Consider the following 23,169-nt stretch of genomic DNA (forward strand, 5'->3'; position numbering starts at 1 on the left):
GGCCTTTGTTGGTGGTGGTAGTGCTGGTGCCACAACACTGCAACCCCTCACAGACACTCTAGTTGGAGTGTAGAAATGAGCCCGCTGCAAAGTATTGCATCAAAAATTGTAATTACACGCCCCTGTTAAACAGGGGCAGAAAATTGGGCCTTAGGCACTCGTGCTACAAAACTGCAACCCCTCACAGATACTGTAGTTGGAGCGCAGGAATGAGCCCGCTGTAAAGTATTGCATCAAAAATTGTAATTACACGCCCCTGTTAAACAGGGGCAGAAAAATTGGGCCTTAGCCACTGGTGGCGGTGCCCAGAACCAAAAATGTTCTTACAAGCTATCAGCATGATCATTGAGGAAGAAAAGTATAGTCACTCAGCAAGCATAACAGTATAGTCACTCAGCATCAGCATAGGCAGTATTGAAGGGATCTGACGTTTAAAAAAAAAATATTCAGTTACATCAGCATTAGGTGCTTGGTAGCTGGTGGTGATCCAAGTCTGATTAATTTTTATGAAGGTCAGTCGATCGACCGAGTCGGTGGAGAGGCGCACCCTGTGATCGGTTACAAAGCCTCCAGCAGCACTGAATGTGCGTTCTGAAAGAACGCTGGATGCAGGACAAGCCAGTAGCTCAATTGCGTACTGTGCAAGCTCTGGCCAGTGATCCATCCTCAAGACCCAGTAAGCCAGAGGATTTTCGTGGGAAAGGTGTCCAAGTCTGATCTTGCCCCTAGGTATTCCCGCACCATGTAAAACAGACGCTGGCGATGGTTGCTGGAACCGGTCATACCTTTGGTCTGCGCACTAAAAAATTGTCTGAACGCATCGGTCAGACGGCCACCTTCTCCACCGCTCCTTCTGTGACTGACCGAAGCCTCAGCAACACGTTGTCCAGGACCTGGATTTTGTAACGCCCCCAGTCTCTGGGAACGCGTTGCACATACCTTTTTGCAAGGCCTCCCGAAGATGTTTCATCTTCTGCACCCTCTGCGCCGGCAAGATAAGGTCCGCAACCTTATTCTTGTAACGTGGATCAAGGAGAGTTGCCAGCCAGTAATGATCCCTCTCCTTGATAGCACGAATATGAGGATCCTTCCACAGGCTTTGCAGGACCTACAACGTAGGCATTCGGTGCGGAGTCCTCTGGGTCACTGAGCAACATGAGGTAGGACAGGAAAGGTTGATGAGGTAAAGAACTTTACGGTATCAGGCTTGGATGAAGAAGAAAGCAATCCTGTTTTTAGTAGTAGTAGATACAGTTTGTCGCCACTCCAGCCAGAGTGGGTGAAGTGCCCCCGGACAGACCCCTGCCACAGGCCTGGCAGCCGAAGTGTTACTTTAAGGATGCTGGGAGGAACAAGTCTCTGCCACAGACCTGGCTCTGATGGAGCCTCTGCCACAGGCCTAGAACTTGGATGAGCTAAATGGTTGAGCTTATCCTCCCAGTAAATTTGCGCTACGGTTGACAGTGGAAGTGTACCTGTCAATGTCCCAGTCACCAGATCCCCGATGGTTCGTTCAAGCCCTTTTGGACAACCTACCTCCGGGTTCTCCTCATGCCGATCCCCCACCGAACGGCATACAGCCTGGGTTCTCCTCAGTAGAAGGAGGACCCAGTCAGTCACTGGGGCCCCTCTGTGGCATCAGTTGCTCCGGGCCAGGAGGGCCCAGAGTCAGGAACTCCCCATTGCGCACGACCCCAGGCTAGGTAGGCCATAGTGGTGGGGCCCGCGATGTGCGCACACCCTAAAGGTAGGTGTCGCCCCTGGAACCAGGAACCCCGCGAAGAACCAAGAACAACGGCCTCCGTCACAGAAATACTCCTCCCCAGCATGCCCCGCAAGGGAAAACTCCTCTAATTGGCTGCTGAGGAAAAGCGGCTCCGCCTGTACCTCTCTGGCGCCACCTGCCGCCCAGAGATGGTACCGCATCCCTAGAAAGCAGTCTAGCGCACAGAACAATCCAGATTTGGCGACAGACAAATTTGACATAATTCGGAATGAGAGCAAATTATATCTTTCATTCCCCCACTAACTTTAGCGTAGTGCCCTTACTGAAAGTAAAGGTGGCGCTACATATTATAATACTCTAAATTTGTAGCTAAATACGGTAAGAGAGCCAAAAACTTTGCTAAGGGGAAGAGTGGGTTTGATAATTAAGTTGGCAGCGACCCCCCCCCCCCCCAGGACAGGGCCTCAGTGAACAGAGGGAACTCCCTTCCTGAGTAATCTATTCAAAGTAACCGGACGCAGAAGAACTACTTCTAATGAGGTACTGCAGGCCTATTTCCATCTCTGCTTGGCTTCTGTGCCCCCGTACCTCAGGCCAAATGAGGTACTGCAGGTCTATTTCCATCTCTGCTTGGCTTCTGTGCCCCCGTACCTCAGGCCAAATGAGGTACTGAAGGCCTATTTCTGTCTCTGCTTGGCTTCTGTGTCCCCGTACATCAGGCCAAATGAGGTACTGCAGGTCTATTTCCATCTCTGCTTGGCTTCTGTGCCCCCGTACCTCAGGCCAAATGAGGTACTGCAGGCCTATTTCCGTCTCTGCTCGGCTTCTGCTCCCCCGTACCTCAGGCCAAATTAGGTACTGCAGGCCTATTTAGCTTGAATTCTGCTCGTCTTGCGAGTCAACACTCGCAAACCGAGTCAGAATTTAATAAAAATAAGTTGCTCGCAAATCAAAACTCTCTCAAACCAAGTTACTCTTAAATCGAGGTTCTACTGTATTTATCTATCAAAAGGTGTTTCCCAGAGCTAAACCCTTCATCTGATTTCTAAATTGCTGCATTTGTAAATTCCAAAAGCCAATATAAAGGAATAGTAGTGGTTAAAAAAAGCACTTGTGGGATTAACCAATCTTGTTTTTTTGTACAATTCTCCTTTAAGGGGGCGTAGCCGGGGGTATGTCTTATACCTGCATCATTTTGCCGATAGGTGTCCCTCATTTCCATCTCAAAAAGTTGGGTATGGTAGCAGGGCCGGCCTTAGGTGTTCAGGCGCCCTGTGCAAACTAATCCTGTGGCACCCCCCCCCCCCCCCATCTTCACCCCTCGCCCCCTGGTCACCTAAACATACACAAAGAGGACCCCTTTACATTACACAGCACCCTGCATCACTGGACCCCTTTACATTACACAGCACCCTGCATCACTGGACCCCTTTACATTACACAGCACTCTGGACCCCTTTACATTACACAGCACCCTGCATCACTGGACCCCTTTACATTACACAGCACCCTGCATCACTGGACCCCTTTACATTACACAGCACTCTGGACCCCTTTACATCACACAACACCCTGCATCACTGGACCCCTTTACATTACACAGAACCCTGCAGCTCTGGACCCCCTGCATGTTACACAGACCCCCCTTCAGTGTATCCACCCCTTCAATGCAGACCCCCCCGTTCAGAGTAGCCCCCCCCCCCCGTTGCTGGTCTCACACCCCCCCAGTGTGTGGTACGCCCCCACCCCCCCCCTAGTACGCCTCTGGATGGCCGCACGGCGCCCCTGGCGCCCTGTGTGGCCGCACAGCTCGCACAACCCCAAAGGCCGGCCCTGTATGGTAGAACATTAACCGTAAGCAAATAGATGCCCACCAGTATAGAAATAATACACGCTTTACCACCATTTTATTCTCCAGGGCCTCCGTTTTCAGAAAATATGTGTTTGAGGATTTTAACTAATCTTCAGGCCCAAAATGTGCTTTTTGACATGTGTACAAAAATAATGCAGCCACAGCTCTGGCAGTGAAAGGGTTAATGTGTGCTAGATAGGATCACTCTGCTGTGGTCACACTCTGAACATTAGAGCTTCCCCTAGCTGCAGCCTGGTAATAACATGCTGGGAGGTCTATTAATTTAGCAGCTTATATTTCTTTTGTGAAAGATTACACCACACAATGTACTCAGCCAATGAAAGGTAATGACTCCATTTTTATTTTTCTACTGCTATCAATGCCCAACACAGTACAACACTTCATCCATGTCTTTGGTGATCTCTGATCTCCTTATGAACTGTTTCTTACATGATGAAGATCAGCCATGGAGTATATCTGAGGTGTATATCAGGGTGTGCTTCTTCCCCACATGAGAGCTCTGATGTCCAGCAAGATTCATATAGAAGACATTTCCTGCACTGAAGGCACTAATACACCTCAAGGGTTGTGTGGGATCCCTGATGTACAGGAAGACAGGACTTCAGTGAGAAACAATTCCCTCACTCATAAAAGATTCTTCTCCCTCATGTGAGATATCTGATGTAAGTAAAGACTGGACTTCCTTGAAAAAGATTTCCCACACTCAGGACAAGAATACGGCTTTTCTCCCGTGTGAGACCTCTGATGTGCAACAAGCAGTGATTTTTGTACAAAACTTTTCCCGCACTCAGCACAGGAATACGGCTTCTCTCCTGTGTGTAATCTCTGATGTCTGTAAAGAATGGACATCTGTGAAAAACATTTCCCACACTCGGGACAGGCATGCGGCTTCTCTCCTGTGTGCAATCGCTGATGCGTGTAAAGATTTGCCTTTTTTGAAAAACATCTCCCACACTCAGGACAGGCATGCGGCTTCAATCCCATGTGCAGTCTCTGATGTCTGCAAAGATATGACTTCCGTGAAAAAGATTTACCGCACTCAGGACAGGAAAATGGCTTCTCACCTGTGTGAGATCTCTGGTGTGAGATAAGTTGTGATGTCTTTAGAAAAGATTTCCCGCACTCAGGACAGGAATACGCCTCCTCACCTGTGTGAGTTCTTATATGCACATTAAGATTGGATTTAAAATGGAAACACTTCCCGCACTCAGTACAGGTAAACTTCTTATCCGTTGGAGGGACGGCACCGTCCCTCACAGTCTGAGGTTCCTCAGGATAAGAGGAATACGATGGTCCATCTACACTGTGTGGTGCCGGATGGACATTTGAGGTAGTCGGGTTTTCTCCTGGACTATACGGTGTGATGTCCTCATCTTCTACTTTACAGTCTGGAGACAAAGTGAGACAATCCTCTGAGGTTTTCCTCATCTCCCGTCCATATACTAAAATAGGAATAAAAAGATTATTACTAGACATGAGCAGATTGGTTCCCCTAAACCAGGACTCCGCCCACATCAGGCAGCTTTGTCTCTGAGGATCTTACAATTCCACCCTCAAGGTAACTAGTAAATGGGTCCTCTGATCTCCTACCAGATCATTTCTTTATTCATGGACCTTAGTCAGAGAGTGAGTAAACTACGAGAACTGTCTTTTATAGGAGTGACAGTGATGAGGGGATAAGTGTCCCCTCCTCCCTCTATCACTCATTGCCATCTTCCCAACACAAGAAGTCCTGCACTCCTGTTAGATTTTAAATTTAATACTATTTTATGTGATAAAAGTTTCTGAGAATCAATATTTAAACATGGTCATGACAATGGGTGAAGATGTGTTACTTAATATATACAAGTGGGTGTTACGTTTGTGACAGGAGCTCACCACCTTTCATGGAGCTATTCTAAAATAAATTATGCTTAGCTTGGCTTTTAAAACAGTATAGGAATCCATGTGGTGTGAGTAGCTAGCGAAGGAACTCTGGGGTCACCCGACCCTACAGGGAGATGGGGGTAGGAAGCCCACCCTGCGGGAAGCCTTCACTATGGAAGTATCAGGGGGAAGGGACCCTATCCAGCAGATGATGTACCATCATATCATTCACATCTTCCCCACTGCAGTGGCATCACTAAGGTTGGTGTCATCCGGTGTAAAAAAAAAATGGTGTCCCCCCTCAGTAAAGACCCCCCTCAGTGCAGACCCTCCCCAACAGTACACCCCCCTTCTCAGTAGTACAGACACCCCCCTCTCAGTAGTACAGACGCCCCCCCCCCCACTCAGTAGTACAAACGCCCCCCCCCACTCAGTAGTACAGACGCCCCCCCCTCTCAGTAGTACAGACAACCCCCCCTCAGTAGTACAGACACCCCCCCATAGTACAGACACCCAGCGGTGTGTGTGTCCCACGAGTGCAGGCTCCTCCTCCTCTGTGGGTGCAAACAGAGAGGAGGGCCGCCGCTGGGTGTACCAAGATGGCCGCGGCTCCGGAGCTAGGCCGAAGCCGTGACCTTTCCTAATGTTACGACCACAACGGCAATCCGCGGAACACAGTGTGTGCCGATCCGAAGGGGGTGACCCGTTCGGATCACGGATCAACGGTGATCCGTTGCACCACTAACAGTGACTCACCTGTTGATGATCCGGCTCGTGAGTCCTGCCTACTTAAGCCTTCCAGCTCAGTTGCTTTCTGCCTTCGCCTTGGTAAACATCACAGAGACTATCTCCTGCGTTCCTGTTGAAGACTATGCTTGTCTGATGTTCCTTCTGGCTCCAGATCCTGCTTGCTGTTCTACTACGTTTATCTCTGGCTCTCTGATTTTGGCTTGGCTGACTATCCTATCCTGTTCCTGAACTCTGGCTATGTTTTGACTACGCTTACTCTGTTTATCTTTTTATTATTATTATTTAACAACTGTGATTTAACTGTACTTCTGTCTCAGTCTGATTCATGGTTTCTGACAAAAACAAGGACAGGGAACACAGCACAGGTAAGGGACCAGGGAATTACAGGCCGATATCACCCAGTCCTTGACCTACTCTGGACCAATCGGTGAGCAGTATGGGTGGAGGAATGTATTTAGTGTTAATGACCCACCTGTGCTGATCTCTGTAGGAGTGTCCTCCTCTATAAATGTCCTTATTATTCCATCCTCCTCCATAGACTGTTGATCATCCTTCACATACGTTTCTTCTTCTTCTGCCTTAACTTCAACTTTTATGTCTATCAGATCTTCACCCTAAACCAAGAGAATGATAAACAATAACGTGTAAAATATAAGCTTAAATACTGTGAAATCACATAAAAAAAAATCCACACATTGTCTCCATAAGTCCATGTTCTAGATGTTTCTTCCCACCAACCTTGTAACAGTGAGGAATGGTGTGACCTTCCTGTGTGGAATCCCGGGAATACAGAGGACGGGGACATCTCTCTGGTGGGTTCCTGGTATTAGGTGGCTCCATCATATCCTTGTGTCCTTCTGAAAACTCCTCCATCACTCCATACTCCTCATCCTCCTCTTTATACTCATCTTTAACAACAATATTATCATTCCCGAGATTTCCATTCTAAAAGATATAAGACATTCACTGTAACAATCATACATGTCTTCTTCTTCTGTTTTAACCTCAACTTTGCAATCACTCAGGTTTTCACACAAAATATATAATAAAAATGACATCAATTGTAACACACACACACAGCACCTTATAGGAATTGTATACAACAATTGTAACACCTTACAGGAACCTGACACACACAATGATACAGTCACCATCCAGACACATCCCTTGTCTGTTACTGGATAATGTCCCAGAATTCCCGGCACCGCTCACCTCTCCTGTCAGCAGCTCCATCATCTTCTTGGTGACTTCTAGAATCTTCTCCATGTTGTGTCTCTCAGGTTTTAGGGAGTCACATGGAGGCACTGTGATGGTCATATGATCTCCTGACTTCAGAGGAGGAAATCTCTGTATTGGGGAACCAATAGAATTATCATGTTAGAATCGCAGAATCCTCCTCACCTCTCCGGTCAGGTCTGTGTTTTATTAATAGACATAAGAGTGATGTCATGTGACCTCCCAGAATCCTCAACTCTCTGTTCAGGTCTGTGTTTTAATAATAGAGATACAAGTGATGTCATGTGACCTCACAGAATCCTCACCTCTCCGGTCAGGTCTGTGTTTTATTAATAGAGATAAGAGTGATGTCATGTGACCCCCCAGAATCCTCCTCACCTCTCCGGTCAGCAGGTAGATGATCTCCAAGGTGAGGTTCAGTATCTTCTCAGTCATGTGACTCCGGTCCTCCTCCATCCTCATTCGTGCCGTCATTTGGTCTTTATGGGTCTCCTTGTAGACGGATAACTTTGATAAATGAAAGTAAGAATTATTTGGATGGTATTGGCCACACAATAATAGGATGTGGATGTGAGGGGGGTAATAGGAGGGTTGCTGTACATTTAAGGACTACTGACCCCATGGGAACACATTTAATCTGGACTGTTTACTCAGAACCGTCTTGGCCTGCCAGATCAGAAATTCCCTTTTCTGTTTGTTCCTAAACTGGTAGTGATTAGTTTTCGATTTGCAGACAAGGAATGATAATAATGATCCTTCCTTTGACTTGTTTGCTCTGAGGCAGTGCTGTGAGGTCAATGTAGGGTCACCATGATGTTCAGGAAGGGGACATTGTTGACTTTCTCTGGATTTTCTGGCTAATCTGCATAACTGCCAGAACTCCAGCTGCAAGGCTCTAATCTCCGGCAGCCTTATGACTGACAGGAGTGATGTCACTCTCTATAGCAGTGGTTCTCAACCTGGGGGTCGGGACCCCCTCGGGGGTCAAATGATGATTTGCCAGGGGTCACCGAATCCTGGGCTGTTCCTGAAGCCCACACCGCTCTCCCAGCCTTTTGTGCCCCCCCCCCCCCAGCAGGGCTGTCTTTGGAGCCTGTAGCCGCCCAGCTGGTATGTTCCTGTGGCCTCCCTTCAAGGAGTAAGTGAAGGAAAAAAAAAAAAAATAGAGAATACAAGGAAGGGAGAGGAAAAGGGAGAGAAATAATAAGAGAAATAACAAGAAAGATGGCTAGAGAGAGGGATGGGGGAAAAAACAAGAAATTAGGATAGAGAGAGTTACAAGGGAAAGAAAGGAGAACAAAGAGTGATAAAACCCCTTATGGTACATTTTAGGATGTAACACTGTACGAGTGGAAAGGGGTTCAGGGAGCGCTAAATGTCTGTGGGTTAGGGGCACGAATTACTTGTCTTGCCACGCAAATTTTACTTTTAGGGGTCCCCACAACTTGGAAATTTTATCAAGGGGTCACGGCGCTAGAAGGTTGAGAACCACTGCTCTATAGTAAGAGAAGGGATTGGATGGGATGGCAGGAGGATGCTGCTGGAGGAGTAGAGCACTGTGGGGGAGTATTCTGTTCCATTCCCTCTATAGGCAGCAAAGTGTGGATAGGTTGGAGATCAGCAGGGCGAAGGGGTTTCCCTGTTTATCCCAGGTTCTATTCCCTATTGGGTGCAGCGCACCCAGACACACAGCATCAGTCTCTCCACTCAATAACCAGGCAGATGTTTCTTCTTTGGGTTTATTGTTTGAAGAACTTTCATGGGGAATAGGGTGAGTCTTGGGATACGCCAGAACTAGTGCAACTTAACAGAGGATGTTCTCTAGTAGAAAATAGCCTTTTTTACAGGCAGGCCTTTAAAGGGCGTTGTAAAGGAATTTGTTTTCCCCCTAAATAGCTTCCTTTACCTTAGTGCAGTCCTCCTTCACTTACCTCATCCTTCCATTTTGCTTTTAAATGTCCTTATTTCTTCTGAGAAATGCTCACTTTCGGTTCTTCTGTCTGTAACTCACCACCGTAATGCGAGGCTTTCTTCCTGGTGTGGAGAAAGCCTCTTGAGGGGGCGAGCAGGATTGTCAAGACGTCCACAAACACACAGGTCCTTTCTCTATCTGGAAAGTACAGAGTGTCCTGACTTGCCTGCTTGCCCCCTCCCCCCTCAAGAGGCTTTTTCCACACCAGGGAGAAAGCCTTGCATTACTGTGTGGAGTTACAGACAGAAGAACAGGAAGTGAGGATTTCTCAGAAGAAATAAGGACATTTAAAAGCAAAATTGAAGGATGAGGTAAGTGAAGGAGGACTGCACTATGGTAAAGGAAGCGATTTAGGGGAAATAAAAATTCCTTTACAACCCCTTTAATGAAAATGGTTGTGGACATATAGCTTCAGGGGGATCCCACACTTGAAACAGATCTGAGCCATCAAGTTTGGAACAGTCTCTATCAAAAGAGGACAAAAACAGAAACAAATTTTGTCCTCGTATACATGGATAGCACCTTCCAATACTAGCCATACCCTGTAATGTGAGCCTCCAAGCCAGATCCTCAGCAGACTTTCCTCCAGACCGTTCTCTCTGCCTCAGAAGTCAGCTGCCAGCTCAACCTGAACTGGGACCACAAATAACCTCCTGTAAACTCTAGCTAGACAGCCCCTCCAGGCTGAGTCTCCCTCCACCAAAGCAAAGGACCCTGCTGTTGTAGGCCCATGACTATATATGCACACCTCAGCCTCACCTTCTTGACCAGGGATTGGTTGAGGCTGCATTAATATTCAGCTCAGGGTCCACCTCACCCAACCCAATATATTCCAGAACTTACTGGAATGCAGGGGGAAGTAGTTGAACCTTTAGCCAGTAGAACCTAGAACAGTCTGGATCAATCAAATCCTGCTCCACTGGCTACAGAGGAGCCAAAAACTAAAATTTACCTCAACCTATTGGCAACCTAACTAGGAGGGTGCTACACTTGGGTGCCAAGTATACTGGAGTATCTGGATATTGTCAAAAGTGGCAGTGGGCTCTGAATTCTAGCACTGCACACAGTCAGAACCTGTGTCATGGGAAGTTATTTGACTGCCTCCCCCAGATACATAGCACCGACCCCCAACCCCTGACATGATGCTCTAAAAACAGTCCTCATCTAAGAATGAGTGCCCACCAAGTGTTGAAGGACTACCCTTCTTCATTCCACTTGGTATCCTGGAACATTTTTTTTGACTAGTGAGCTGGTTAGAAGATGAAGGTCGCCTTCATTTCCTGGATGGAATTCTCTAAGGAGGCCGGAAATGTAAGTGTGGGTGGGATGACCATCATAGACCAAGAGCTCCCCCTCCGTATCTTAGAGCTCCTCTGAGACCTAAAAAATGAAGAGAATGTTCCAGTCCTGTAAATTGGGAAATGTTTTGCTCCTAAAGGGGTTAATCTAGGTATCCACATTATATATGTGTGTATCATCATCTGCTGTAGATACAAGAAGTCACAGTGACTATGGAGGAAGAGGACGGACATGACGGGGTTACTGGGTGTAAATAGAAAAATAAGATCTTATTACCTCCTCTACTGCCAGTTCCAACAATGTCTTCTCTCTCTACTTCCTCCCGACTCCCCTCTCACCCCAAACTTCCTGTCTATATATATGACATCACTTCCTGCCTTCCATAGAGACTTCCTATCTATCTTTATCTATGGCTGTCTATCAAGACCTTGTGGAGCCGAGTGGAACTGCAGCCTGGGGAAACGTCTGATAGTGTGAACACTGTTCCGTCAGACTAGGCAACCTGTCAAATCGTGAAACAGAGGCGACGTTCCGCCACGGCCATCTTAGTACACCCTGCACTCGGCCACAGTAAGCCCACTGAAGACGCCAAGCGGACATCTTTTTACACCCACCGAAACCTTGCCTTTCACAATTATGTTTACCACTAAACTGAGCTTATATTGTGAAATACAGTATTTAGACGTCCATGACACTGTTTTGATGTTGAATTTTAAAAGCAGCAGCCTTCTTTTAGATTATCAAACATGTGAGATTGTCAGGCTTGCTGCTGCTTTTAAAATTCAACATCAAAATCGTGTCATGGACTTCTAAATACTGTATTTCATTGTATAAGCTCAGTTTAGTGGTAAAAATTAGGGATAAGCTTTGAGTTCGAGTTGAACTCATGTTCGACTCGAACATTGCCTGTTCACCGAACAGCGAACAATTTGGGGGGTTTGCGGCAAATTCGAAAAGCCGCTAAACACCCTGTGTGGGAGAAATCTAAAGTGCTAATTTTAACCACTTCCCGATAGCTGTACGAATATGTGCGGCCGCAGGGTGGTTCTAAATCTCTGACAGGACGCATATATGCGTCCTCCGCTCTTCCAGGCCACTAGAGGGCGCCCGTGCCGTCGCATTCCTGAGATACCGATGCGCGTGCCTGGCGGCCGCGATGTCCGCCAGGCACTCGCGATCGGCGGCTACAGGGACAAGACGTGGAGCTCTGTGTGTAAACACAGAGATCCATGTCCTGTCAGGGGAGAGAGGAGACCGATCTGTGTCCCTTGTACATAGGGACACAGCATCGGTCACCTCCCTCAGTCACCCCCCTCCCCCCACAGTTAGAACACACCCAGGGAATACATTTAACCCCTTCCATGCCCCCTAGTGTTAACCCCTTCACTGCCAGTCACATTTATACAGTAATCGGTGCATTTTTATAGCACTGATCGCAGTATAAATGTGAATGGCGCCAAAAATGTGTCAAAAGTGTCCGATGTGTCCGCCATAACGTCGCAGTCCCAATAAAAATCGCAGATCGCCGCCATTACTAGTAAAAAAAATTAATAATAAAAATTAATAATAATTCTATCCCCTATTTTGTAAGCGCTATAACTTTTGCGCAAACTGAGAAAAAAAGTAAAAAAAAAAAAAAATGGGCTATTTATTATAGTAACAAGTAAAAAAACATTGACTTTTTTTCAAAACTGTCGCTCTTTTTTTGTTTATGGCGCAAAAAATAAAAACCGCAGAGGTGATCAAATACCACCAAAAGAAAGCTCTATTTGTGGGGGAAAAAGGACGCCAATTTTGTTTGGGAGCCACGTCGCACGACCGCGCAATTGTCTGTTAAAGCGACGCAGTGCCAGAAGCTGAAATTTCACCTGGTCAGGAAGGGGTATACGTGCCCAAAAAGGAAGTGGTTAATGACTTATATGCAAGTTATTGTCATAAAAAGTGTTTGGGGACCTGGGTCCTGCCCCAGGGGACATGTATCAATCAATCAATGTTAAAAAAAGTTTTAAAAGCGGCAGTTTTTTCGGGAGCAGTGATTTTAATAATGCTTAAAGTGAAACAATAAAAGTGAAATATTCCTTTAAATTTCGTACCTAGGGGGTGTGTAAAGTATGCCTGTAAAGCACCCTGTGATCGGCTCTGAACTTCGCCAAACACAGCTCTGTGAATGTAAATAACACAGAGCTGTGTTCAGTGATAGGGCAACTCATTGTTTGTTCATTCCCTGCTAAAAAGGGAATTTAAATATATTCCCAGTAAAAGCAGCACACATGGTTAGACACACATTTAACAACTTGATCGCCCTAGATGTTAACCCCTTCCTGCCCAGTGTCATTAGTACAGTGACAGTGCACATTATTATCACTGAATTGTCACTAGCAGTTAGTCAGTTACCCCCCCCCCCCCCCCCAGCATTAGTTAGTGTAAGCATGCCCACCGCACTATAGCAGTCTCATTATAAGCCACTGATTGCTGACATTACTAGTATAAAAATTCCAGTATGTATCTCATAGTTTGTAGGCGCTATAACTTTCATCTGTCTTCTTTCATTTATACAAGAAATAAAAAACACAGGAGGTGATCAAATACCACCAAAAGAAAGCGCTATTTGTGGGAAAAAATAATTACACATTTTGTTTTGGGACAGCATCGCATGACCGTGAAATTTTCATAGCTACATAGTAGGTGAGGTTGAAAAAAGACAAGTCCATCAAGTCAAACCTATGTGTGTGCTTATATGTCAGTATTACATTGTAAAACCCTATATGTTTCGGACATTAAGGTGCTTATCTAATAGTTTCTTGAAACTATTGATGCCCCCCGCTGAGACCACCGCCTGTGGAAGGGAATTTCACATCCTTGTGTGTCAGTTGAAGAAACCCAGTGCCGCATAGCAAAAAAAAATGGCCTGAGTGTAAAACCTTCCGGAGCTAAAGTGGTTTAATATCGACGGACGTTAAGGGTTCTATTCAGAAAACATTTGTGAAAGTGCATGTACATTCCGTCTGTAAATTGGGGTAAAAAAAATAAAACAAAACAAACTGTGCTGTTTGAATGTTTTTTATTGATTTATAAATGGAAAATGTTGCATGCGTGATAAAAGGAAACGAATGCCTCGTTTCCACTGAGCGGATCGGTACGCTATTTTGGGTATTTCCATTATGAAAGTGTGCCATAAAACCAAACCGTACCGCACCATTCTGGGTCCTGCTTCAGATGTGGGGCCATAGAAAACGGAACGGTTCGGTTAGGGCGGAGCTACAATACATTCCACCGATTGGTGGACACGCTAGGCTTTTTTTTATAAACCCTGTATGGCCCCTGACGGTCCGACTTGCAGTGGAAACGCTCACCAGAATAGACCGGACCTTTCTAACCGATCTAAACTGTACCGACCCGAACCGTTCCGCTCAGTGGAAACGAGGCATATCTCCCAGTCGTGACCATTTCTGGCCGTACTTTAATTAAAACAGTGATTTCCTATGATCGTCAACGCCATCTAGTGGCATTACTACATTATTGCTACTGTAAGAAAAGCTCAGCTCGTATCCTGACTCTGCCAGATGTTCCTGTGCTTTGTTGTCCATCTGAGCTGTTGATGATCTATCTGGCTTTGCTCCTGTCTGCTAATCAAGAGTCATTTAGGTAGATTCAGGTACAATAGTGCAAAGTTACGGCGGCGTAGCTTAGCCTGTTTAGGCTACGCCGCCGTAAATTAGCTAGGCTAGTAATGATTCTCAATATACTTGCCTGCTAATCTATGGCGGCGTAGCCTAAAGCGGGCAGGCGTAAGGGTGCCAAATTCAAATGACTTGGAGGGGGGCATGTTTGATGGTAATGAGGCTTGACCTCACGTTTTTGACGGTTTTTTTTCACTGCGCATGCGCCGGGCGACTACATTTCCCAGTGTGCATTGCGGTTACGTACGCCGCACGGGCCTATTGATTTCGACGTGGACGTAAACGGCGTAAATCCCGATTCGCGGACGACTTATGCAAACGATGTAAAAAATTTGAATCTCGCGGCGGGAACGGCAGCCATACTTTAACATTGTTATTCCACCTAATAGATGGAATAACTTTAGGCCTGTAATGCGCTACGGAAACAACGTAAATCGACTGCGGCGGCCGGGCGTACGTTCGTGAATCGGCGTATAAACTAATTTACATATTCTACGCTGGCCGCAATGGAAGCGCCACCTAGCGGCCATCCAAAATATTGCAACCTAAGATAGGACGGCGCAAGCCGTCCTATCTTAGATATGTTTAAGCGTATCTCTGTTTGAGCATACGCTTAAACATAGGTCGGCGTAGATTCTGAGTTAGGTCGACTTATCTACTGATAAGTCGGCCTAACTCTTACTGAATCTACCTAATAGTGTTCCGGTCGCTGGTCCCTGTCTGGAGATCCATGGCCATCTGTACCCTGCAACCAATAGCTGGCACTGCCCACTACATCAGCCCTTGAGCCACTCTGTGTCCTTACATCTCCTGTTACCACTACCAAGGGTGTTGGACAAGAGCTGCAATGAAAGCCCCCTTTGCATCTCAATCTCCACCAGATACGTGACAGCCACTAGATGAATACGATGATCATAGCAAATCACTGCATGAAATGAAATACAAAACACAATTTTAATATGTTACAATAATATTTCAAACAAAAATTTCTGACGGTTTCCCAGCGCTACGCAATGTTGTTCCCTACCTCTTCCCTAGACTAAGAGACTGTGACGGCGGCATGGGTTAGGGACTTAAAGCTAGATCTCACCAACGAAGACTGGTCCCGTATAAATATCAAACTCCTAAAATGATCTCCTAATGTTAAAATCCAAAAAAACAACTCTAAACTACGTAGTCGCTGGTACCGCACCCTCACACGCCTCCATGTTATCTTTTCTGCTTCCATGGGCATATATTGGCATTGTCAAACCGACAAAGGGACGCTCTTACACATATGGTGATCCTGCCCTTCAATATGCCCTTTGTGGGGGGCCATCCACTCAGGGACGCTCTTACACATATGGTGATCTTGCCCTTCGATATGCCCTTTGTGGGGGCCATCCACTCAGGGACGCTCTTACACATATGGTGGTCCTGCCCTTTCTGGGAGTCCATCCACTCAGGGACGCTCTTACACATATGGTGGTCCTGCCCTTTGATATGCCCTTTCTGGGAGGCCATCCACTCAGCGATCAGCCAGATCAAAAAACAGGACCTACCTTTCGTACCAGCCACTTTTCTGCTACACCGCTCAGACATACCACTCTCTAACTATACACAAACCCTATACTATTCACCCTTACTATTTCTGTCCGGGGAGGTTCCGATAAATAGATTAGCAGAGAGCTGGTCCTATTACATAACACCTCCGAGTCTTTGCCTGTGATGAGAGGGGTGCGTGCCTTTCCTCCAATCAGCAATGTTAGCTATCTTGGCTGTATGCCCTGACATCGCACTCTGTGTTAAACAGGAAGAGAAAATCTCCTAACACGATCTGAACTTTCTAAACAGTATATAAATGTGAATAATGCAGCCAAAAATGCTCATTCCCAGGTACTGGCGTTCTACCAAGTCTCTGGGACTCACTGAATGGTTCCACTGTATGGGAGAGATGCAAGAACTGGTACATGCGAGCAGAGAAACTTTGACCTCGTACCTTTCCACTTGGACATGGTGGTTCCTGTTTAAGGACTCAGACCTTATAGCACCACCCTTAGTGAAGGATCTATCTTGGTCCTATGCTACACCCCCACTCCAGCTTAGCCCAACTAGCCAGGCCTGTCAATATCCCCCCCGAGGGCTTCCATGCTTCACGTCTCCCCCTTGTCTACCTGATCCCATCTACACCCCCCCCCACACCGGACTTCAATCGGTCATACTACTTAAGCCACATTTGAGACCATCAATCCCTCTACCTACATACCCACAATCCTTGCCATTTTGAAACTTGATGTACCAACTACATGCTCCCAACCAATACCATGTATGTTTAGGTTCGTACGGTTACCGGTTGGGTGTTGACTAGTCACTGTTGAGGCTTTGTTGGTGTCTTTCCTCTTTTGTACTATATCCCTGTAACCAAGTCATGACATTGTATTGAGGTCTCTTCTACTCATTTACGACACTGAAATGTGTTTATGTATGATATATACTTAAAGTGGATGTAAACCCGATTCATGAAATCTGAGCTGGGCACATATATCTGTAGTGTTTTCTTATCCCTCTTCAAAGAGCTGAGTCCTGTAGCTCTCTCCTGAACTGTTCCCTCTGTTATCAGCCTGAAAACTGACAAATTCTCAGACACAAATAAAAGCAGCCTAAAATTTCTGTCCGGGGAGGTTCCTATAAATAGATTAGCAGGGAGCTGGTCCTATTATATAACACCTCTGAGTCTTTGCCTATGATGAGAGGGGTGCGTGCCTTTCCTCCAATCAGCAATGTTAGCCATCTTGGCTGTATGCCCTGACATCACACTCTGTGTTAAACAGGAAGAGAAAATCTCCTAACACGATCTGAACTTTCTAAACAGTATATAAATGTGAAAACAGCAGATATACATGTAAAACCTATGTAGGGAGATTTGGTTCATCTCAGTGTATCATCTGAGGCTGTTCACGTCACTGGGTGTATGGAGGGTTTACATCCACTTGAACCACATTGGACGGTTTTCTTGCTTTTTGTACTGTTCTCTTGGTTATTTTTCAATAAAAGATTTATGGAACAAAAAATATATATTTCTGATGGCTAGCTGAATGCTGGTTTCTTTTTTTTTTATAGGCCTCTAAATGTTAGTGAAAGTTTACACCACAAAAAGGTAATGACTCCATTTTAATTTCCATACTGCCATCAATGGCCAACATGGTACAACACTTCATCCATGTCTTTGGTGATCTCTGATCTCCTTATGAAGTGTTTCTTACATGATGAAGATCAGCCATGGAGTATATCTGAGGTGTATATCAGGGTGTGCTTCTTCCCCACATGAGAGCTGTGATGTCCAGCAACATTCATATACAAGACATTTCCCGCACTCAAGGCACTAATACACCTCGAGGGTTGTGTGGGATCCCTGATGTACAGGAAGACAGGACTTCACTGAGGAACATTTCCCTCATTTAGGGCAGGAATGCGGCTTTTCCCCACGTGAGATCTCTGATGTCTGTAAAGATTGGACTTCCGTGAAAAACATTTTCCGCACTCAGGACAGTTATACGGCTTTTCCCCCGTGTGAGATCTCTGATGTGTAATAAGCTCTGATTTTCGCATAAAACATTTCCCGCACTCAGAACAGGAATCCACCTTCTCACCTGTGTGCAATTTCTGATGTTTGCTGAGATCGGACTTATGTGAAAAAAATTTCTCGCACTCAGGACAGGAATATGGCTTCTCACCTGTGTGAGACGTCTGATGTGTAAGAAGTACCGATTTGTGTACAAAACATTTTCCGCACTCAGAACAGGAATACATATTCTCTCCTGTGTGCGATCTCTGATGATTAATAAGACTGGACTTAGATAAAAAACATTTCCCGCACTCAGGACAAGAATACGGCTTCTCACCTGTGTGCAATCTCTGATGCCTGTAAAGATTGCTTTTTTGTGAAAAACATTTCCCGCAGTCAGAACAGACATAAGGCTTCACATCCGTGTGCAATTTCTGATGTGCGTAAAGATGGGACTTCTGTGAAAAACATTTCCCGCATTCAGAGCAAGAAAACGGCTTCTCCCCTGTATGAGATCTCTCATGTCTGGCAAGTTCTGATTTTTGTACAAAACATTTCCCACACTCAGAACACGAATATGGCTTTACACCTGTGTGCAATCTCCGATGTCCATAAAGATTGAATTTCCTTGAAAAACATTTCCCGCACTCAGAACAGGAATATGGTGTTTCCCCGGTATGAGACCTCTGATGTATGACAAGTTCTGCTTTTCTCATAAAACATTTTCTGCACTCAGGACAGGAATACGGCTTCTCACCCGTGTGTAATCTCTGATGATCATAAAGATATGACTTGGCTGAAAAACATTTCCCGCACTCAGGACAGGAATATGGTTTTTCCCCTGTGTGAGATCTCTGATGTCTGGAAAGACGGGACTTTTTTGAAAAACATTTCCCGCACTCAGGGCAGGAATGTGGTTCATCACCTGTGTGGGATCTTTTATGAACATTAAGACTGGATTTATAACGGAAACTCTTCCCGCACTCAGTACAGGGAAACTTCTTATCTGTTGGAAGGACGGCACCGTCCCTCACAGTCTGAGGTTCCTCAGGATAAGAGGAATACGATGGTCCGGCACCGTCCCTCACAGTCTGAGGTTCCTCAGTATAAGAGGAATACGATGGTCCATCTACACTGTGTGGTGCCGGATGGACATTTGAAGTAGTCGGGTTTTCTCCTGGACTATACTGTGTGATGTCCTCATCTTCTACTTTACAGTCTGGAGACAAAGTGAGACAATCCTCTGAGGTTTTCCTCATCTCCCGTCCATCTACTAAAATAGAAATAAAAAGATTATTACTAGACATGAGCAGATTGGTTCCCCTAAACCAGGACTCCGCCCACATCAGGCAGCTTTGTCTCTGAGGATCTTACAATTCCCCCCTCAAGGTAACTAGTAAATGGTGTGACACACCTAACCAAAATAGGGGCCTCAGGAGAGGACTGGGAGAAAGCCTCTTATCCACGGACTATGGCTCAGAGAGCAGATCATTCTCTAATGATGCACCACCACTTAATGGACACTGAAAATGTGGGTTGGATTACTTCAGATGGGGCAGTGATATTTACCCAAAATATCACACAATGGGTTCGATAACGAGGTAGGGCCGACTCATTTCCACCCACCCTCCTCTAGCAATTACTGGCTGACAATGATATCATTAACATGCTAATTAAAGCAGCACTTAAACCAGCCCAGGTGAACAGACTGCACGGCAACAGGGGTAAAGCAGAATACATTATCCCAAGTATAAACACAGAACACCTTATTAAGAAGACAATAGCAGGAGACTCCAGTAGCAGACTGTTTGGCACCTACATTGAAGAGATCAATGTGACCAGTTCTTTTCATGTATAGTTCAGAATCAAACAAATCAGGAATAGTCTTTTTATATTTCCTTGGAGATATTGTGCCGGATTCAAGTAGATTTGCGCATTTATTACGGAGGCGCAGGGCAACGATTTTGCCCTGTGCCCCCGCAATTTTTTTGCGCTGCCCTCGATTCACGGAGCAGAAGCTCCGTAAATTGCGTGGGCGCGCCGGCAAAATGCCCGGCGCAAGCACGCACAATTTAAATGATCCCGTAGGGGGCGGGAATCATTTAAATTAGGCTCCGTCTGGAAACTTTCCCGACGTGCATGGCGGCAAATGACGTCGCAAGGACGTCATTTGCTTCAAAGTGAACGTGAATGGCGTCCAGCGCCATTCACGATTCACTTACGCAAACTACGTAAATTTTAAATTTCGTGACGCGGGAACGACGGGTATACGCAACATTGGCTGCCCCTGCTAATAGCAGGGGCAGCCTAAAGCAAAAACCGCCATACGGAAACAACGGAAATTGCGTACGCAGGGCTCGCGCAACGTTGTGAATCGGTGTTAGTATGCAATTTGCATACTATACGCTGAGCACAACGGGAACGCCACCTAGCGGCCATCGCAAGAATGCAGCCTAAGATATGCGGGCATAAGAGCCTTATGCCACGCATATCTTAGGCTGCAGTCGGCGTAACTAGGTTCCTGAATCAGGAGCACTCGTTACGCCGGGGCAAGTAAGCAATTGCGCTGTGTAACCTATGGTTACACAGGCGCAATTGCTTCTTGAATCCACCCCATTGTGAATAACTATTACTGTCCCATCTGAAGTATACCAAACCTATTCTCAGCGTCCATCAAGTAGTGGTCCATCATTAGAGAATGATCTGCTCTCTCCCTGGGCCATAATCCGAGGGTAAGAGGCTTTCTCCCAGTCCTCTCCAGAAGCCCCTATTTTGGTTAGGTCTGTCACAAATGGGTCCTCTGATCCCCTACCAGTTAATTTCTTTATTTGTGAACCTTAGATAGAGAGTGAGGAAACAACGAGAATTGTCTTTTATAGGCGTGACAGTGATGAGGGGATTATAGGACGAGTGTCCCCACCTCCTCTATCACTCATTGCCATCTTCTCAACACACGGACTGCACAGCTTTATTTAATCCATGATTTAGTCATGAAAAACAGCGGGGCTGAGCCCCACCAGAGGTCAGAGAGTGAGGATGGGAGAGAACAACCAAGATAAAGACCTCCATCATTGGGTTATTGACTCCTCCCTCATCACTTTGTGTTTAAGGTTCCAAAGTTTGAGGAGGCTATCACATTATTATCAACATGTAAATGTCTATGCTCCAATCAAATCATCAGATATAAAATGTCCAGCTGGTAGAAAATGGGTGTAACAAAAAGAGAATACTTATTATGTTTATATATAGCAGTGGAGAGAGGGTAGAGAGCAGAAGTCCAGACTATGTAACATACAACAGTTAGGACTATATGGTATCAGAACTATGTAATGCACAAGATAGAATATATAGTGCAGGGGTCAGGACTACATAATGCCAACATAAATTATGCTATATAGTGCAGGGTTCTAGAGTATGCAAAGTACAACAGAGATAATATGGCAGCGGATCAGGACTACATTATATGCAATATAAACTATATAGTGTAATAGTCCGGCGATAGCTTAAATGTTTACTTAATTGAGACAAGCTGTAGATGTCCCACACCGCTGCCTCCATCTCCTGAGACTGCACTCAGTGACTTGGGTCTGAGACTATACAGACATATCCCTCCACCCGACACAGCCAGAAAATATCAGAGCAAGTAACCCTTGGAGAATTGCTCTTTTAGGGATCATTCTAGACCCGGGCATGAGGCAGAAAACCTAAGGCATATTCCCCAGGTGCCAAGGTCAAGCTATGCCTATGGTGAAAGTCAACATATTGCTGCCCCCCCAGAAGCTAAATAATTCCAGTCTAGATAAATAAAATTGTGTCGGCAGCACAGAGAAGGAAGATTATCTGATATAAATACAGGACAGGAAACACAGCTCAGGTAAGTGGCCGATATCACCCAGTTCTGCCCTACTCTGGACCAATCAGTGAGCAGTATGGGTGGAGGAATGTATTTAGTGTTAGTGACCCACCTGTGCTGATCTCTGTAGGAGTGTCCTCCTCTATAAATGTCCCTGTTATTCCATCCTCCTCCATAGACTGCTGATCATTCCTCACACACCTCTCTTCTTCTTCTTCTATTTTAACCTCAACTTTTATATATTTTAGATCTTCACCCTAAATTAAGAGAATGAGAGAAAATATCATCTGTAAAACTATAAGCTTCAATATTGTGACATCACGTAACAAAATCCACACATCGTCTCCACAAGTCCATGTTTGAAATGCTCCATCCCACCAACCTTGTCACAGTGAGGGATGGTGTGACCTTCCTGTGTGGAATCCCGGGAATACAGAGGACGGGGACATCTCTCTGGTGGGTTCCTGGTATTAGGTGGCTCCATCATATCCTTGTGTCCTTCTGAAAACTCCTCCATCACTCCATACTCCTCATCCTCTTCTTTAACTACAATATTATAATCCCCAAGGTTTCCACCCTGAATATATAATAAAACATTCACTGTAACAAACATGCTGTGTATAAATCAGAACTACCAATAATTGTTAACCATCTACCTGATGATGGTGGGGGATGGTGTGATCTTCCTGTGTGGAATCCCGGGAATACAGAGGACGGGGACATCTCCTTGGTGGGTTTCTGGTATTAGGTGGCTCCATCATATCCTTGTGTCCTTCAAAAAGCTCCTTCATCACTCCATACTGCTCATCCTCCTCTTTAAACTCTTCTTTAACAACACTCCCAAGGCTTCCACTCTAAATATAGAATAAAGAATTCATTGTAACAAACATGCAGTGAATAAATCATAACCATCAGTGATTGTTCCTCATCTACCTGATGATGGTGAGGGATGGTGTGACCTTCCTGTGTAGAATCCCGGGAATACAGAGGACGGGGACATCTCTCTGGTGGGTTCCCATTACTGGATCCATCTGTAGGAAACACACACACTGACTGAATACATTGTTTCTATGTGTTTATCAGATGATGGGGGATCTAGGTGGATCCTCCGTACTGCTCTCTCCTTTACAATAAAGTCTCCTCTTACCCGGTGATGTGAGGGGCGGCTGATTGTCCATCATGACGTCCTTGTAGAGATCCTTGTGTCCTTCTAAATACTCCCACTCCTCCATGGAGAAATAGACAGTGACATCCTGACACCTTATAGGAACCTGACACACACAATGATACAGTCACCCTCCAGACACATCCCTTGTCTGTTACTGGATAATGTCCCAGAATTCCCGGCACCGCTCACCTCTCCTGTCAGC

At 45.7% G+C, this 23,169-nt stretch overlaps 1 protein-coding gene and 1 long non-coding RNA gene across 2 annotated transcripts; both read right to left on the reverse strand.

Annotated features, from left to right (window-relative positions):
- Positions 1 to 4,151: 4,151 nt before the first annotated feature.
- On the reverse strand, positions 4,152 to 18,995 carry LOC120935530 (zinc finger protein 585B-like; the record flags this gene model as incomplete). The annotated part of the gene is made up of 3 exons (XM_040347580.1): positions 4,152 to 4,910; positions 6,773 to 6,829; positions 17,820 to 18,995. Coding segments are annotated over 3 exons (1,920 nt in total), but the record flags the coding sequence as incomplete, so codon positions are not given.
- On the reverse strand, positions 6,730 to 6,994 carry LOC120935933. The gene is made up of 2 exons (XR_005748562.1): positions 6,954 to 6,994; positions 6,730 to 6,829 (listed from the first exon to the last, which is right to left on the reverse strand). It is a non-coding gene; the product is annotated as an uncharacterized LOC120935933 (long non-coding RNA).
- Positions 18,996 to 23,169: the final 4,174 nt, after the last annotated feature.

The sequence above is a fragment of the Rana temporaria genome, chromosome 4 (assembly GCF_905171775.1).
Source record: "Rana temporaria chromosome 4, aRanTem1.1, whole genome shotgun sequence".
Lineage (NCBI taxonomy): Eukaryota > Metazoa > Chordata > Amphibia > Anura > Ranidae > Rana > Rana temporaria.